The 20,327-nt window shown below is 38.7% G+C and overlaps 1 protein-coding gene across 1 annotated transcript in view; it reads left to right on the top strand.

Moving 5' to 3' along the window:
- AFG1L (AFG1 like ATPase) overlaps positions 1–20,327 on the top strand; it is a 193,548-nt gene that overhangs the window by 54,079 nt on the left and 119,142 nt on the right. The window contains exons 6-7 of the mRNA XM_056125103.1: positions 2,608–2,707; positions 20,097–20,155. Coding sequence (XP_055981078.1) covers positions 2,608–2,707; positions 20,097–20,155 — 159 coding nt within the window. The remainder of the gene's footprint in view (positions 1–2,607; positions 2,708–20,096; positions 20,156–20,327) is intronic.

Here is a 20,327-nt window from a genome sequence, read left to right on the forward strand (position 1 = left end):
AAGAAAGATACTAACTGCTAATAAAAGATAGGTGCTTATTTTTGTGCTAAGACTAATTACTGATAATGCATGCTTATGTTTGTCACTCATTACCTGGCACTGTACCAATCAGTGGATGACTGAGACTCAAGTACTTACACATGTAAATTAACCATTAGCTTTTTTTTTTCTTTTTCACTTAAGTGAGTTATAATGGAAAGCAACTCTAGGTCATATAAAAATCTTTTCTCTTTAATGCTAATGAAATGTCTCCACTCTGTATTAGCACACTACCCTTATTGGTAATCTGTAGCCTTCTCTTTTGTTCCTGGTGGTAATGAAATGCTGGGTGCTGAAAAAGCCCGCTCTCCAAGAATGTGTGGCCAGTTGTCTTCGGTTCACTTATACTGTAAAATTTTTGTTCCCCGGCAAAGCTGAACAAATGTGAGGACAAGATCAAAAGAGTTTGCACTGGCACCCGACTATGCCAGGTGACTCCTGCTTTATTAATTAGCTATGGCTTCTCCAAATTAATTTACTCTGTTAGAGCAAAAGCATTCCTTAACACAAAACCAACAAATTATAATTCAGCAACAAGTTCATATTATTTGTTTTCTTCAACTTCCAGTTTAAAACTGTGCTGTTAAAAGCTAAATGTCCCTTCATTTTTTTGAACCTTAGAGCACAAAAACTTTTTTTCCCCCTTGATTCAGTGATATAGTCAAGTGATCTTTTTTTTTTTTTCTTTAAAATTCGGAGGTCAGTATATTGGAAATCTGGTTTAAAAGTGTGGTGGCGTGTAAAATATGTGAGCCTGCCTGTTCTGTCATCTCATCAGAGATTCCACTGGTGTCTAAGCATTTGAAAAAGACCTTCTCTGTGTGTTTTTGTGTAAGCAAAATTCAAATTTAATAGCATTTGTGCCACTTTCCCTTTTATTTTAATATTTGTATAGTCCTGAACTTTTTAGTGCAAGAAATCCTTTTTTTTAAATGTTTCAAAGTTATTGCAAAACAGCAAAAACAAAGATCTTCATATCCTTCTTTCCTGACCAAATTTTGTTTTGTTCAGGTGGGAAGAAATAAACTTGAGAAAAGTGATGTAGATCTATACTACCCAGGTTGTTATTGTTTCTGTTATAACCATTTTGTTGGTAATTTAAAATATTGTGATCTAATTTGAAAGACATCTGTTAGAAACTCTAATGCGGTTTAAAAATAGTAGTGCGATATATATTGTTTGATATTATTTTGTGAATAGAAAACAAATTGAGGAGATCCAAAATGTGCTAATAAAGAAAGAGTAATGTTAAGTTACTTATGAAAACTTATGTTATCTCATAAAGAGAAAATTGTAATAATTAACAGCAATCTTTACTATAAATTTATGAGGTCAACTTCTTTCCCTCTCCTTTTTCTGTTTCTTTATGATTTTTATTTATTTTAATTTATTTACTTTTTGGTTTTATTTCATGTTTTGGTGGACCAGACTTGGAAGGTCTCAGGTCTTACTCCTAGCCCTGTTCTCAGGGATCACTTTTGAAGGTAGTGGGGCAGTGAGGCAGAGGAGGGAGAAGAGGTTGCTACGATGTTCAAATTAAGCTCCTTAAGCCCTGTACCATCTTTCTGGCCCTCTCTCTGTTTTCTATAAGCCTTTTAAAAGTTATCATTAAGCTCACTTGTTAATTGTGGATTAAGAAATAATTTTGTCATGTGTACAAAAATTAAAAATCCAAATAAAAATAATATTTTAAAGATGTTCAGTGTATCTAATAGTTGTTAGAATCAATATCAGGTATTTCTGTTTTTACCATAAGTTTTTTTTTTTTAAGCACAGTTTTAAGGGTGCTTAAAAACCCTTTCTTGTAAGGGTTTTTCTCTGTTTCTCTCTCTTTCCCCTTCTCTCTCTTTTGTAGAAGGAATATTTGTGTTTGTGAAGGTTAGCAGAGGCTGGCTGTGCTGGAAGTGACTGCAGTGCCTTTTGATTATTCATGGACAGTAATAGAAGGCACTTAAAAAGAACAATGAAATTGCTTATTTTTGTGATGGGCCATCTGTTGAATTGTTTTGTGCAACAATTGCACAATAGTATCTATGTCATATCATTCTATTTTCAACAGCAGCTGATTATGTCTCACTGGCTACTTGTCCTTATTTCTAAAGTCCCATGACCATCTAAAGTCACCTTTTGAGGGACCTTCTCCAGAAAGGTATTAGAAACCTCATTCCTCCCTGCCGCCACTCGCCCCCTTGGAAGGTGATGGGTAGGAAGGGGTTGACAACTATGCCGGGAAGGAGGAAGGAGTTGGGTCATACTCTAATTAGTGAGACTTCCTAAATGCATGAGACAATTATCTTGTGCTTTCCACCTATAGTTCTGTAAAAGAAGTTAACAGAACCATTTGATAATTTGTGCAGAAATGATAGGCTTGTAAAAATGAAATCAAGTTAAAAATACTATTATGCAGTCTTTCATGCTTTTAATTATCTACTCTTTTCTTCATGATGATAATTAGAATTTTTCTCTTGGAATTCATTTCCATCTTTTTTTTTTCTTCAGATGAGCCATTAGCAAATTTGTTAGAGCAGAAGTGAAATTAAAATAAAACAAATGTGTTGTTGTCCATAGGTCACTGACATTGCTGATGCCATGATTCTGAAACAGCTTTTTGAAAATCTGTTCAAAAACGGGGTCGTCGTTGTGGCAACATCCAACAGGCCACCGGAAGGTAAAAACAAACATTGTGCTAGTATCATCCAATTAGGTGGAAACTAACAAGCTTTTTAGGAAGCTATAACTTTGTACTCAATTTATTGTGTTAATAAATCAGTCAGTATTTGTATTTTTAAAATGTTTATTTTCTTGACAAGCTAAATATAGGTGATCTGTGCTAGCGGCACTTGCTGTTTTTCTGAGTAATATGTGAATATCAAAAGCATTGCAGGCCTTTTACTGCTTTTTATGGGCCATAATAAAAGAAACTCAGTGAAATGAAAGACAAACTCCCAATTAAGTTTTAGAAAAAGACTTAAAGCTATCTTGCATGATTAGTTTCTAATACTGTTTTTTAAAAAGTACTTGTGGCTTATAACAAAATCACTTAACTATTAAACTGAAAGTATTATTTAGATAGACACTGTAAGTTTAAAATGTGTATCTTTTAGTCCATCATGTGGTCACTTAATAGTCTAAGGAACCAAAAATGATATTTTATGCACTCTAAATGTTTTATGCATTAGATAATATATATATATTTTTTGTTTGTTTGTTTTGGAACCATACCTAGTGGTGCTTAGGGCATACTTTTTTTTTGCTTTGGGATCATTATTATTATGATTATGGTTTTGTTTTTATTTTTAATTTTTTTAATTGAGTCACCATAAGATACACAGTTACAAAAGTGTTCATGATCAGGATTCAACCATACAATGATCCAACACCCATCGCTATACCAGTGTCCATTTCCCACTACCAATGACCCCAGTTTCTTTCCCTTCCCTCCCATTACCCCCCACTCCCCCAGTGCCTGCCTCCATGGCATGCACTTTCCTTCTCTCTCTCTCCCTCTCTCCTCTCCTTCTTTCCCTCCCTCTCTCCCTCCCTCCCTCCCCCTCTTCTTCTGGGCACTACGGTCTGTAACACAGATACTGAGACGTTATGGTGTTTGTTCCTTTACCTACTTTCAGCATGCAGTTCCTATCCAGAGTGATCATTTCCAATGATCATAATGGTCCCTTCTCTATTCCAATTGCCTTCTCCCCCAGCACTTGAGGCAGGCTTCCAACTGCAGATTAATCCTCCTTGTCAGGGTCTACTCCTGACTCTGCTTGGGGGTAATTTCTGCTGGTACCCAAGGAACCATAAGTTGTTGGGGATTTAACTCAAACCTCCTGCATATAGAACATGCTTTCAGCCCTTTGAGATTTCTTGGTCTGCACTTTTTCTCTGGTTACCCTAACTCTATGTTCCTTGGTCATTCCCGGCAGTGTTTGGGGATCCTTGTGGCCAAACTCTATATTCTCAATTTAGTATCTATTTCTCTGGAATTCTTTTTCCCCAAATAGATACATGACTTAGTCCTTACTTCCTTCTGGTCTTTTGGACAGAGGCTTAAATTTCATTAAGTTTAAATTAATATCCTTATTTGAATCTATCATCCATTCTTTTTACTCCTGGCACCATTTCTCTTTACCTTCTCTTATTTTTTCCTTTAGCAGGTATAGACCCATTATATAAATTATCTATTTATTATATTTTTGGTTCATTATTTTTCTTTATCCAGGATGCAAAAACTGAGAAGCTTTTGTCTCTTCTGTTCACAGATGTGTTCAGTATCTTATACATACATGGATCTCAGTCTTGGAATGAATCTTTAGCCTTAGAAAATTATTTTTAGTATTTATGTTCAGCAAGTACATTAAAATTAAAAATTTTTATGATTAAAAAATTAAATATTAAGAACCATGCTTTACGTACTTATTCATAGTTGAGTCTCAGGTGTTCAATGTTCCAACACCAATCTTACCACCTGTGTTGACTTTTCCCCACCAGTGTCTCCACCTTCCAGCCTTCCTCCTTCACTGACACATTTTTAAGTTTTATTGATGTAGTTTGGATCTCATACTTACGATATTGTTGGCTCTGTAGTATTAGACATATGCATATACAACACCTATACCACCAATGTGCTTCTATTACTTTCTGTCTATATCTTCTTACTCACCTCTCCCATCCCCTCTCCCCTGTTTCTTTCCTTTCCTGTCTTTTTATTTCTGTGCTTAAGGGAAAATTATGTAACCTGGGTATTCCCCTTTGATATTATGCATTCCCTCCTCTCCTCATTCTTCTATATACCACTGATAAGTGAGATCACCTAGTACTTGTATTTTTTTTTTTTTTGAGTGATTCCTGAACGTGTAGCCGGGAGTAAGCCCTGAACACAGTTGGGTGTGGGCCAAAAACTTTTAAAAATGGGAATAGAAGAAATGTATCTCAGCGTAATAAAGATTAGATACTATAAATCTAATGTACTCAGTGGTTAATAACTGAAAGTCTTTTCTTTAAAATCAGGGAAAAGACAGTTTCCACTTTTACCACATCTATTTAATTCAGTACCAGAGTTCCTTATTACAGCAATATTTTGGCAAATAGTATGAAAGGAAAGGAATTCACATAAGAAGTAAAATTCATTATTTTAATTTTTTAAAATAGTTTAGGTAACATGGTCGCAATAGTGTTAACTTTTATGATGTTAATGTACACAGTTACTGCTCGCCACTAAAGTGCCCAGTACCCTCCACCAATTTCCTTATGCTACCTGTATCTCATCTCCTCATTTCCCCTTCTCCCTTCACTCTTTGGTAATCTGAGTTTTTGGTAATCTGAGTAATCTCCAAAACCTAGGATTTGTTGTTTGGTATTGTCTATTCTTTTGTTTTGTCTCTCTCTATTTCACTGATAAGTGAGATCATGGTAAGCAAAATAAGAGAAAGAGAGAAGGACAGATACCAGATGATCTCATTCACTTGTGTAAAACCCTCATTACTTACAGATGATCTGATAAATATATAAAAACCCCAAGGACTTCATTAAAAAACTATTAGTAACAATAGAAGAATGGCTGGTTAAAAAATCACTATTATCATGAGATCTTTATCATAGAAATGCATCATTGATTTAAATTTTGAGAAGTAGTGTCATCTATTAATACAAAATAAAGTTGAAAATGCAGTGATAATTTTAATAACTATAGAAAAAATTGACAAAATCTTGTACCAATTCATTATTAAATATTAGGCTTAGCATTTTATTTAAAAACAACAACAACTAGGACATTTTTTATGTAAACTGATAAAAATCATCTACTGAAATCTAACAGATGCTTTTAGATGCAGAGGTGGGGTGCATAACCACCTATGCTCATGAGTTATTTTGTTTGTTTGGGGCCATACCTTACTCTTGGCTCTGTGCACAGGGATTGCTTCTGACAGTTGTTGGGGCCACCATACATGGTGTTGGGCATCAGAGATGGTTGGTCGCGTGCAAGGAAAATATCTTACCAACTATACTATCTCTTGGCTCCTTAGTGGTGAAATACTGAACAGTCTCCCCCGCAGAATGGAATCAAGGCAAGAATTCTTACACTTTTTTTCTTGTAGTTAAATAAATATCAGAAGTTCTAGTATTGAAATAAGGCAAGATAAAAAGAAACACAATACACAAGGAATAGAAAGGAAGAACTAAAATAGTCTTTTTCTATATTTCCTTTTTGTATACAGTCTATCAAGAACCAACCAAATGCTTTTGATTCTTATAATGACTCAACAAGAAAGGCCTTTCAAATGACTCTCTTCCTTGATGCCCATGCAAGTTAGCAATAAAATTGACATGTTCGCTTAAAAAATAAAATCAATAATTATTTTTATGTAGAAGACATCGAGAACAGAGAGATAGTTTTAAAATCTCCAAATAAGTTCATAGCTAATATGTGAATTTAGCAAAGTCAAAGTTAATACATAAAAATCAGGAATAATTTTATATGCTTGTTGTAAAAAGAAAAGGAAATAGGGCTTTGAAAAGACTACAGAGTCTAAGATCCTTGTCTTGAATGGGGGTGAACCCCTGGCATTGCATATGTTCTCCCGAGCACCACCAGGAGTGATCACTGAGCAGAGAGCCAGGAATAAACTCAGAGCATCACTGGGTGTGGCCCAGAAACAAACAAACAAACAACAAAAAAGTGGGTTGGGTGGGAAGAAATAAAAAGAAAAATTTACATCAAAAATATGCAGCTCAATATAATAAAATAATGCCTTCCAATTCAAAAAAATACAAAAACAAAAACAAAAAAAAACATGCAGTTTAGATAGAGAAGGGAGTACCAAATAAAGGGTGTTGGGAGGATCCTCCCAGGATGGGAGAAGCATGCTGAAAGTAGACTGTAGACCGAACATGATTGCCACTCAATGCCTCTTTCGCAAACCACAGCACCCAAAAGGAGAGAGAGAACAAAAGGGAGTGCCCTGCCACAGAGGCAGGGTGGGATGGGGGGATGGGGGTGTGGGGTGTCGGAGGGATACTGGGATTAGTGGTGATGGAGAATGGGCACGAGTGGAGGGATGGGTACTCAATCATTGTATAACTGAAACCCAAGCACAAAAATTTGTAAGTCTACAACTGTACCTCATGGTGTTTCATAATAAAAATTAAAAAAATAAATAATTAAAAAGAACATGAAGTAAAGATAAATGTAACAAAATCTGTATGCCTTCTACACTGGAAACTAAATGATGTTACTGGGAGAAATAGAAGAAGATCTAAAAAAAAAAAATGAAGTGGTAGACTCTTTTCTTGGGTTGGAACATTCAGTATTGTAAAATAATAATATTTATTCCTAAATCGATATGTGCATCTAGAGCATCCACAGTCATAATGTGTGTTTTTTTAGTTAGCAGGGGATAGAAATCAATAAATTGATTATTTTTTATGTGAAAATTAAAGGTACCTTTTAAAGATGAAAATAACCACTTTAATAATAAGGACTACAATATTGAAGCACAAGCAATAGCTGGCTTCAAGATTTGGTAAACAGCCGCAGTGACTAAGATGTTGGGTCCCTGCATAAGGAGAGAAAATTTAATAAACGGTGATTACTGAACGGAAAATGAAAGCTGAGAAATATAACCTACTTATGTGATGGTTTGACTTTATGACATAGATAGAAAGGCAAACTGTTGAGTAAAGAAATGATGCTGGAATAACTGGACACTGATGTGGAGGAATTCAGCATTGAACTTCATGTAGCGCACAAAGGTTAACTCTAAATGGAACATAGGGGGGAAAAGTAAACAATAGAGCATTTAGGGGAAACATTGTTTTTCTTTGTTCTTTGTTTTGAATTCACACCTGGTGTTGCTTAGGGGATATTCCCAGCTCAGAGCTTTGTAGGGAAGGGGGTGGTGGTGTCACTCCTGATAATGATCAGGAGAAGATGGGCGCCAGGGATTGAACCCATGTGCAAAGGATGCTCTTCAGATAGTAAGTCTTTCTCTCTAGCACCCGCCCCCCTTTTTTTTGGAGAAACATTGAAGTATATTTTTATAATTTATGGGTAGGCAAAGATTTCTTAGCCTACCCACAAGTCACAAAAACCACACTGTTAAAATTTGGTAAATTAGGGGCTGGAGAGATAGCACAGCGGGTAGGGCGTTTGCCTTGCAAGCGGCCGACCCGGGTTCGATTCCCAGCATACCATATGGTCCCCTGAGCACCGCCAGGAGTAACTCCTGAGTGCAGAGCCAGGAGTAACCCCTGAGCATCGCCAGGTGTGACCCAAAAAGCAAAAAAAAAAAAAAAATTTGGTAAATTAGACCTGAAAAACAACAAAAACAAAATACTTATCCAAAAGCTTCTTAAGAAAATTCATAGTTGGGGCCTGTGTATAGTACAGAGAGGAGGGCATTTTACCTGGCTCGTGCCTCACCTGGGTTTAATCCTCGGCATCCCACGTGGTCCCCTGAGCACCACTAGGAGTGATTCCTGCTTGCAGAGTCAGGAGTAACTCCTGAGCATCACCTGGATGTAAACCCCACACAACCCTCCCCCCCCCCCCAAAAAAAAAAGGGAAATTCATAGTCAAGCAGCACATGCAGAGAAATTATTTGCAGGTCATATATTTGACAAAGGGAATGGTATCAAGAATGTATAAGGAAATTCTAGAGATCTGTAACAGAAAGACTGCTCAATTTTAAAATAATGGGCCCAGGGGCTGGAGTGATAGTACAGCGGGTAGGGGTAGGGCATTTGCATTGCACGTAGCTGACTTGGGTTCGATTCCCAGCATCCCATATGGTCCCCCGAGCACCACCAGGAGTAATTCCTGAGTTCAGAGCCCAGAGTAATCCCTATGCATCACTGGGTATGAACCAAAAAAAAACAAACAAACAAAAAAAAATTGACACAGTTTTTGTTTTTCGGGGGGGGGGGGGCGGGTTACACCCAGATGTGCCCAGGGTTTACTCCTGCCTCTGTGCTCATGGATCACTCCTGGTGCTCAGGGGATCTTGTGGTGCCAGTACACCTGGACCCCTAAGCCTGGAAAGTATGCACACTGGCTCTTTGAACAATCTCCCTAGCCCTCTCTTCATGTTTTAAAGTGTTCTTTTTAATTCCTTTTTAAATCTTTAGTTAAGGCTTTAAAAAGTTTTTATAGTGACATCCTGCAGGAAAGCTTGGTGGCCGGAAGGAAGGTGGTTATTGGAGCTCATACCTCCTGTTTGCCATGGGCCATGTGGTATGGGAGATTAAATTCAGGGCCTTGCACCTGCATATGTCTTACCCTATGTGCTGTGGTCCCAGTCCTTTAAAGCTGTTTGTGCCCAGGTGTCATTTTGTGCTGTTAATATTTCCCTGGTGTCATTTTCTTCCTACTTCTTGTGCTTGGCCTTTGTGGGGGGCTGCTTAGATTCACCCCCCCCAAAAGAGTACACAGCTTCATTGTGTTTGGCCTTCATTCATATTTTTGTTTGTTGTTTGTTTTTGGGTCACCCCTGGTGATGCTCAGGGCTTAGTTTTGGCTCTGCACTAAGGGATCACTCCTGGCAGACTTGGGGGGTCTTTTGGGGTACCAGGGATGGAACGCATGTTGGCTGCACGTGAGACAAACACCCCACCCACTGTACTATCTCTCCTGCCTAAGAACCTTGCTTTTCCTTGTTTGATTTGGGATGGTATGTTATTTAACTGTTGTATAGCCGGATCAGAGAATCATTTCGTCTAAGACTAGCTCTTCTCACTACTTGAGATAAATTCCTTCTCAGGTCTCTGCCTACTACCCCATAACTTAGGAGGCTTTTCAGTCTGACGAATGGAGATTGGCATTTTCTTCCACTTCCAAGATGGTTTCCTCTAATGCTTTCGGGTGATTCTTGGTCTTCCTGTAATTTCCTTACACAGATCAGCTGACCAGTTTTCAGTGAGGATTCACCCAGGAGCTTCAACCTATCTTCCAGGGCTTTTTAACCAGTTTTTTTTTCTTTTTTAAACCCTCTGTTACACTACCCCGTGAGTTCACCTTCTGAATTCTGGCTGTCTTTCCCTCTCTAGACTCTGATCTATTTCCTCTGCTCATGGAATAGCTCTGCTTGGTTTACCCACTAAAAGATTCTCCAGGCACTGGACTGGATCAGCTGTGGAACTCACTGCATTTGTTTTCTATTCAGGGGGATAACTGCGTTGCTCCTGGTGTCATGTGTTTGTACAAAACTGGGAACACTAGGTGTCCATAGGGATTATGGAGGGTCACTTTAACAGTTTGTTTACCATAGAGGAGTCAGGGAAGACAGGCTTTTGCATTTGAATGTGGATTCCTAGTCATGGGAAGAAAATAGAGAAAACATGAGGAACTCATGCTGATTCTTCTGCCTCCCTTCCTGCTTGGTCGCACTTACTCATGTTGTTACCTCTGTACAGCTGTCACTGACACCCTCTGAAATGATTATCTTCTTGTTCCATGTATAATGTTTATACTTTCTATCCCTTCTTACCTTACATCTTGATTATGGTCTGGTTATGTCTGCCATGATAACTGGTTACAGTGCAGTTCTGGGAGAAATGTGTGTTTTTGCATCTTTATCGATTTTTAGTCAAATCCTGGTGTTCCATTGCTGTCTGGGTATTCGCCAAATTAATTTTATTATTTTTATAGTACAGTAAAATAATTTTCTTTAGAGAAATATGAGGGGAAGGGAGAGAGAGAGAGAGAGAGAGAGAGAGAGAGGTTCAAGAGAGAATATGGCCTTCTTAAGAGGGGCGAGAACCAAGAGTACACATTCCAGGTTGAGATGTGTGTGGGCTACACCCAAATTAGAGAATGTGCCTCACCAAATTATTTGCTTACTTTAATTTATTTTCGGTTTTGGGGTCACACCCAATGGTGCTCGGGACTTACCCTTGGTTCTGTGCTTAGGGATTACTCCTGGCAGTGCTCTTAAGACTATATGCAGTGCTGGGGATCAGACTTGGTTGGCCACATGCAAGAAAAGAGACTTATTCCCTGTACTATCTCTCTGGCCCCTAAAGTTATTTTTAAATACTCTGAATTTACAGTTCTTTTGTCTGTAAAATATAGGTAGAAATATTTACTTGGTATAGCAATCTCTTTTGTAAGGTTATAGTGATTTGTATATAGTACCTAGCACATTTCCATTCTCCTTGTATATATTCTATTAATCATAGTTCTTCCTTTCACTTATCTTTGTTTTCAGCTCTTTGCTTAATGCACACCTGTACTATGAATTCATGGATTTATGTTGATTTGGATAGAAAACCAACCATCAGTGGGAACACTTTATCTTTTATGGTTACATTTGGTGAATTGGTATTATATTTCAATTAATATTTTGTTATATTTTAATTTTGTTTGAGGACTACACACAGTGGTGCTCAGGGCTTACTCCTGGCTCAGCACTCAGGGATCAATCCTCGAGGGGACTGGGGAACCATCTGGTGCCAGGAATTTAACCCAGGTCAGCTGCATGTAAAGCAGACACTCTCCCTGCTGCACTATCTTTTCAGTTCCCAATTAGTATTTTATAAAGAAGTAGTTGTTGGCTTTTTCCACTCTGGAGCAGCCCATGTTCCCTCTTGAACATGTATTTCTCTCCTCTGCTCATTTTATACCAGAGCAGCCTATGTTCTCTCTTGAACACTTATTCTCTTTGTCTGCTCTCAAATCTTTCCAAGTAAATTTCTTTCAATAAAACTATTTTGTTTCAGATAAAATTGAAACCCAAGCACAAAAGTTTGTAAGTCTACAACTGTACCTCATGATGTCTCACTAATAAAAAAACAAAAAACAAACGAACAACAAAAAAAAAAACAGGGCTGGAGCCATAGCACAACCGGTAGGGCGTTTGCCTTGCAGGCAGCCAACATGACCGACCTGAGTTCGATTCCTCCGCCCCTCTTGGAGAGCCCGGCAAGCTACTGAAAGTATCTTGCCCGCACGGCAAAGCCTGGCAAGCTACCCGTGGCGTACTCGATATGCCAAAAACAGTAACAATAGTCACAATGGAGACGTTACTGGACCCGCTTGAGCAAATCGATGAACAATGGGAGGACCGTGACAGTGACTGAATAAAAAAAGCCCAGCTGTTGCTGATTAAATAATTTACAGATACAATTTTATTTTAATCCATACCAAAGAATCTCCTGAAAAAGATGAGTCATATTATTTTCATAAAGCTATAGAATTATTTTTGTGTTAGTTTATAGGATAACATCTTTTCATGAACTGTCTTATAGCTTTTATCTTCTAAACTGCTATGTACATATACCAGTAAGCACTATTAATCTGGTTGGTTTTGACACTTGGATTTTTAAGGGAAAGTTCTGCATATCATGTGCATCTCCAAAGCATTTATGAAGATCCTTGTAATTACTTTAAAAATCCTCTTCGCATGTATTTCATCTTTAAGTATTATTAAAGTTATTCACTGTGAAGAATGTAGAGGTCCTTATACCATTCTCAAAAAAATGAATGTCCCATAATTCCAGTACTCTGTCTCATATGACCAAGTACTCATTTAGGTTTGTTTAGAGCTCATTAAAAAAATTGTAGGCAAGAACTTCTGAATTTTAAAATAGTATTGAGTAAATAATGACAAATATTGATATAAATATATCATGAGATCTTTATGTTTAGGAAAACGAACATTAAACAACTTATATTTAAAAGTTTAATAGCTAAATAATATTTCAGAAAATGGATTCAGTGCACTGTAAATTAGCATAATATTTGAATTGCAAAAGACTCTTCAATTAAGTGAAACTGTCCCTTTTCACTTAAGTGTCCCATAAAAACTAAAGGTTTTCAAGCCAAATGAATTCTATTTAAAATTTTGTTTAGAAAAATACTTTGTAGAGCATGAAATTTGAATTGTGTGCCCCTGCAGAGGCTAGTCTTTATCGGGTGGGGGACCTTCTCCGCAGTGCTTCTAGCTAGTGGCCCCCAGGGGTCCACTCCCAGCAGCGCTTGGCCTAGCTGCATAGGCTAGAAGGTACAGTGATGAGGTGCCCAGGCCCACTGGTCAGTGCTGGGGACAACCAGAGCTACATGCTATACTGCTGGGGTGGGCCATGTGGTGCTGGAATGTATCTTGGAACCTCATATGTGCCAAGCATGCTCTCCAGTTTTTTTGAGCTATTTTCCTGGCCCTTAAAAGCTGATTTTGAAAAAAAAAAAAAGGATTAGTCATTTAAAAATTAAATCTTGGGGGCCAGAGAGATAGTTACAGTAGGTAGCATGCTTACCCTATGTGGAGCCAGCCTGGGTTCTATCTCCAGCTTCCCATATGGTTCCCTGAGCACAGAAAATTTAAAAAATTAAGTATTGGCCTCAGAGAGATAGTACAGAAGGTAGAATGCATGCCTTGCATGTGGCCAACCTCAGTTGCATTCCTGACACTGCATATGGTTCACTAGCACCACCAAGAATTATCCCTGAGAACAGAGCCAGGAGTAAGCCCTGAGCATTACCAGTTGTAGCCCCAATTATTCCTGGCGGTGGTTTGAGGGACCATATGGGATGCCAGGGATTGAAATCTGGTCGGCCAGGTGCAAGGCAAATGCCTTACTCACTATAATATTACTCCAGCCCCTGTCATTCTTTTATATTTGCACATGTTGTATTTTCTTCAATACATTTTAAAAAAGAGCTCATTAAGGCATAATTAACATGATAAATGAGATATTTAAAGTAAACAAAAATATTAACATTTGTCAGTGTTTGTGAGATCACTGCCACATTTAATAAAAAATATTTTCATAACATCCCAAACTTTCCTCAGTCTTTTTTTTAAAATTTTTTTTTTATTTTATAGGTTAGTTCACAATATTTGATTACATTTAATTTTCAAACACCAATCCCACCACCATTACATCTTCCCACCACCATATTTTGGATGTTTTCATCCCAAACCCCAATCCCTGTCCCAAAGCAGAACCAAAATAATATATTTTGTATTGTTTGCTATGAAAAGCCACTGAAAAAGTATCCATAGAGGAAAGAGCGTGAAGATTGTTTTATTTTGGCAGGGGCCATTAAGATATTCTATAAGATATCACTAACATGTTGTTAAAGATTGAGCCTTGTGAACTTTTGCATATGTATCTGTAAATATATATATATATATATATATATTTATATTTCCCTCTATGATTGGTTGCCTACTATTTGAACACTATCAAATGTGGTATGGTACTCTTGGAGAATGGGTATGGTGTGTCTTATGATTTTTTTTGGCCGCGTGGTCTAGGAATCGGTTCACTTCTGTGTGAGGCTCCTCGGCCCCCGGCGTGTGGGGAGTGGCCTTGAGCATGACAGCGGTTGGATTCTGGAGACTTTTGCTGCCGGGTCTGGATTTCTTGGGGCGAGGAGGGCTCTCACTCGCCCCTCTCTGGGGTTCCCCAAGTGAAACAGCCTGGTGCGGATCCAGTGGCATAGCTATGGGAAGCGTCATGTTATGCTCCCTTTAGTCTCCATTTTTATCTCTTCCTGTCATCCCTGGCCCTTACCTATTCCCTAGGTAACCAGTGATTTGTTTTCTGCTACTGCAAGTTAGTTTATTTATAATAGATTTTTATATAAATTGAATAATACAGCATATACCCATTGCTGTCTGGACTCTTAGTTTGTATAATTGTTTTAAGATTCATCTATTTTGCTTAGTATTGCTGAGAAAGTATTTCATTGTATAGAATGCCAGTTTGTTTGACCCATTTTCTTAAGGATGAACATTTGGATTGCTCAGTTTTCCACTGTTTACATTGACCACATTATATTCAATCCATGGTTTTGCCTGACCAGTGTCACTGTTGTCCCAAAATTCCAAATGGGATCAGATCACCATCTCCTTCGTGCAAAATTCTACTTCATGGAGCGGGGAGAGAGGGCTGCAAAGTTTAAGAAGAGAACTCCCAGAACGACCACCAACTGGGAGCTCTTTGGCACTATTGCGGCAACATGGGAAGATGCTGTCGTTGACAACATTGATGAAGAATATGATCAACTTGTTCAGCACCTCCATGATTGTGTGAGGAACTCCGGGAGAGAGATAGCCACAAAAAGACTCTTGTCTTCGAAAACTCTTGAGCTCATTCGCCAGTGTGGCTTAGGGCGAGCCTCAGGCAACTCCATGTGAACATCCGAGCTCGCAAAACAGTGCAGAGAAGTGATAAAGGAAGACCTCAAAGAGAGAAGAGCAGCAGTGCTGGAAGATGTGGCAGAAGCTGGGAAAAGCATTCACAATGCCCGCCTGTCCTTTGCCAACTACAATACCAAGATGACTGCCCTCTGACGTCCTGATGGATCTATCACATCTTCCAGAAGGGCAATGGAGAAGATTATCCATGACTTCTATTCGGATCTCTTCTATAGCCATGTCCACCTGCCCACATACCAAATTCCATAGGATGGATATGTCATTCCCAACGTTTACCCTTCTGAAATCCGACACACCATTTCGTCTGTAAAGAAACAAACAGCACCTGGCCCAGAAAAGGTCAGACCTGAATACCTGAAGAACCTGCCATCAGTACTCATCAAAACACTTCCTCAGCTCTTCACACGCTACCTGTCTGAATGCAAGTTTCTGTCCTAGTGGAAAACCAGCAGGATCGTTCTGCTGTACAAGAAGGGAAACATTCATGGCATTGGCAATTATCACCCAATCTGTCTGTTGTCTGTCGTCTACAAGCTGTTCACTCAAGTCATCCTGAATAGGATTGGCAGAACACTAGATGAAGGACAACCATGAGAGCAAGCCAGGTTCCGAAAAGGATTCAGCACTATTGACCATATCCACACGATAACCAAGCTCATTGAGGTTTCTCGGGAGTTCAAGATGCCTCTCTGTCTAACGTTGATGAAAGGAAAGGTCGGACTGCAGCTGAATCTCACGAAGACAATGTTTACGAGAAACGAACTCGTTCCTGATATTCCATTCACTCTCAACAGAATGAACATCTCCAAATGCAACAGTTTTGTGTACCTAGGTTGAGAAGTCAACATGACCAATGACCTGGCACCTGAGTTGTGCAGGAGGAAGAGAGCAACTTGGAACGCCTTCAAGAGCATCGAAGTAATAGCTAAGAGGATGAAGAACTTCGGGCTCTGGGCACATCTCTTCGACTCCACTATTTTTCCTGCATTAACATACGCCTCAGAGACCTGGGCCCTACAAAAATAGGATGATAATGCTATTTGGGTCTCCCAAAGAGGAATCAAAAGAGCTATGCTTGTGGTATCACACTTCACTCAAGTGAGAGAAAGAATTCGGAGTTCCAACCTCTGTTGATGATCGAGGATCAAGGATGCTGTCTCGTTTACCAAGACGCCGAAAATCAGTTGGGCTGGACACGTAAAGTGATTTGGAGATGACCACTGGACTAGAGCCATTACCGACTGGATTCCACGGGATGTCAAATATTTCGTGGTTGCCCACCTGCGAGATGGTCAGCTTCTTTGTCAAGTCCCTGAACAATGGGTTTGAGTCTCTTCATGTTCCTGGAGCAATCAGATGCCATTGGGCTACAGTAGCACACAACAGGGACAAATGGAAATGTTACTGGTGCCTGCTCGAGCAAATCGATGAGTAACAGGATGTCAAGTGATCAAGTGATCAAGTGACATATATTCTGTGCTTAAGGATTGGTCCTGGTGGTTCAGAGGAACATTTGATGCTGGGAATCAATCTGGATTAACACTGCACAATCTCTTGAAAAAAATTTCCTAAATCTGTCTTGAACGAAAATATGTAAAACTTAAAATTTGTTGATCCTATTTATTTGTTCTTGAGAGTATATTTTTTGTATGTGTATGTCTGTGAACATATTATACATATGTAAAATAGAGTGAAACATATATAATAAACATCATTCTTTGGCAGTAAATTTTCCCTGTTTTTGATATATAATTGCATGATATTTAGTCTGCTACGAATGGAATTTTAATTTTTAACTGACTTCGTTGAATGTGATGTCTTGATATCACTTATCTTAACAACAAATATGTAATTTTAATACAAATACATGCACAGTTCTTTTTTTGTTTTTTGTTTTTATAGTTATTTTTATTTTTATTTTTTAGGGGACCCCACACCTGACAGTGCTCAATGGCTATTTTTGACTTGATGTTTGGGGGTTGCTTCTAACTCAGGGGGGATCATGAGATGCTGGGGATCAAACTGAGCATCCCCCCACAAAGCATATAGTTCACCCCTTTGTGCTATCTTCCCAGCCCTTGATATGTATTCTTTAAATCATAATCCTATTATGCATTTTAAATTCTGTAATAGGAGCTTTTATTGTAGACTGAGCAAAAGGATAGTATGTTCCTTTCCCAGTAGAATATTATCTATGAGAATATTATCACTGTCACTGTATCACTGTCATCCCGTCGTTTATTGATTTGCTCAAGCAGGTGCCAGTAACGACTCCATTCTTCCCAGCCCTGAGATTATAGCAGCCTCTCTTTTCTCGTCCTCCCCAACGGTGCCACAGTGGAGGCTTTTTCAGGGTCAGGGGAATGAGACCTATTTTTGTTACTGCTTTTGGCATGTCAAATATGCCACGGTGAGTTTGCCAGGCTCTGCCATGAATATTCAGCAATAGAAAACAAATTGTCTAATGTAGCCTTTTCGGCAGATCTGAGTATTGGGGTAAAATCCCAAATAAAAATGGTGGGTTTGGTGTCGAAATATTGAATGTAATCAAAATAGAGAGAGAATAATGTGGAAATCATCTGCCACACAGGTATGGGGAGGGTGTGGGATGGGAGATATACTGGGGTTTTTGTTGGTGAAAAATGTGCACTGGTGAAGGGACAGGTGTTTCATCATTGTATGACCGAGACTTAAACTATCTCGCTCTGCCATGCAGGCAAGATACTCTTGGTAGCTTGCCGGGCTTTCCGAGAGGGACAGAGGAATCGGACCTGGGTCGGCTGCGTGCAAGGCAAATGCCCTACCCGCTGTGCTATTGCTCCAGCAATATTTTTATTATAGCTTAAGTTAATTTGATTTGATTATTTGGATATTCTTTCCGTTACTGATAACTTTTTCTCTTAAAAAGAATATATGAAATTCATATGGAACAATAAACGCCCACAAATAGCTAAGCAATTCTTGGGAAAAAGACGTGGGGAGGCATCACCCTCCCCAACCTCAAACTCTACTACAAAGCGGTAATAATTAAAACAACATGGTACTGGGACAAAGGCAGGGCCACAGACCAATGGAATAGGGTGGAATATCCGTACACACAACACAACTCCAAATATATGAACATCTAATCTTTATAAGGGAGCAAGAAATGTAAAGTGGAGCAAGGAAAGGTTCTTTAACAAATGGTGCTGGCATAACTGGACAACCACATGCAAAAAAATGGGCTTAGACCTCAACTTAACACCATGCACAAAAGTCAGATCAAAATGGATAAAAGATCTCAACATCACTCCAAAATCTATAAGGTACATTGAAGACAAGGTCGGCAAAACCTTCCACGATATTGAGGTTAATGGTATCTTCAAAGACGACGCTCCACTGACCAACCAAGTGGAAACAGATAAACAAATGGAACTATCTGAAATTAAGAAGCTTCTGCACCTCAAAATATACAGTGATCAGAATACAAAGACAATCTACAGAATGGGAAAGGATATTTACCCAATACCCATCTGATAAAGGATTGATATCAAGGATATACAAAGCACTGGTTGAACTCTACAAGAAGAAAACATCTAACCCCATCAAAAAATGGGGTGATGAAATGAACAGAAACTTTTCCAAAGAAGAAATTCGAATGGCTAAGAGACACATGAGAAAATGCTCTACTTTACTAATCATCAGGGAGATGCAGATCAAATCAACAAGGAGATATCATCTCATACCACAGAGACTGGCCTACATCCAAAAGAACAAAAGCAACCTGTGTTGGCGTGGATGTGGCGAGAAAGGAACTCTCCTTCACTGCTGGTGGGAATGCCAACTGGTTCAGCCCTTTTGGAAAACAGTATGGACAATTCTCAAAAAATTAGAAATTGAGCTCCCATTTGACCCAGCTATACCACTCCTGGGGTTATATCCCGGAGAGGCAAAAAAGTACAGTCGAAATGACATCTGCACTTCTATGTTCATTGCTTCACTGTTCACAAAAATAGCCAAAATCTGGAAAAAACCCGAGTGCCTGAGAACAGGTGACTGGTTAAAGAAACTTTGGTACATCTACACAATGAAGTACTATGTAGCTGTTAGAAAATATGAAGTCATGAAATTTCATACAAGTGGTACTACATGGAAATTATCATGCTAAGTGAAATGAGTCAGAAAGAGAGGGACAGACATAGAAAGATTGCATTTATCTGGGGAATATAAAGTAACAAAATAGGAGACTAACACCCAAGAATAGCCAAGATAAGTACCAGCAGGTTCACTCGATGGCTTGGAGGCCACCGCACATGCAAGGGGGAAAGGCAGCTCAGATAGAGAAGGGAGCACCAAATAAAGGGTGTTGGAAGATGCATGCTGAAAGTAGACTATAGACCGAACATGAGTGCCACTCAATGCCTCTTTTGCAAACCACAGCACCCAAGAGGAGAGCGTAAACAAAAGGGAATGCCCTGTCACAGAGGTGGGGTGAGGTGGGGGGGGGGATGGAGAGTGTGGGAGGGATACTGGGAGCACTGGAGGTAGAGAATGGGCACTGGTGGAGGGATGGTTACTCAATCATTGTATAACTGAAACTCAAGCACAAAAAATTGTAAGTCTATAACTGTACCTCATGGTGTTTCACTAATAAAAAAATTATATATGAAGGCTGGGAATGTGGGTCAGAAATAGAGCTTATGCTTTTAATACTAGAGCTCAGGTCCTGGGTTCACTCTTCAGCACCATACATACTAAAGAATGTATTTTGTGTAAAGCCAGAATATATATTTTGGTTATTTTTCTTATTTGATTCATTATATTTTTTATACTGGTATAAAGCTTTATTTGCCAGGCTAAAATATAAACTAACATTATAATTGGGTAGTTAAAAAAATACCAATATTTTTCTTTCAGACCTCTATAAAAATGGACTCCAAAGAGCTAACTTTGTACCATTCATAGCTGTGCTGAAGGTAAGAAAAAATCTGCTTTTATTTCTTTTACTCACTAATATCATATTGCTTGATAGTCAAGAGCTATTTTGAGTATACCATGGTCTTCCATTCAAACAGAATTAATTTTGATAGAGAGCAACAGTCAAAGACACCAAAGGAGAAAAGAATTTTTAATGTAATTTTCATCAAT

Source organism: Sorex fumeus, unplaced genomic scaffold, assembly GCF_029834395.1.
Source record: "Sorex fumeus unplaced genomic scaffold, SorFum_2.1 ptg000054l, whole genome shotgun sequence".
NCBI lineage: Eukaryota > Metazoa > Chordata > Mammalia > Eulipotyphla > Soricidae > Sorex > Sorex fumeus.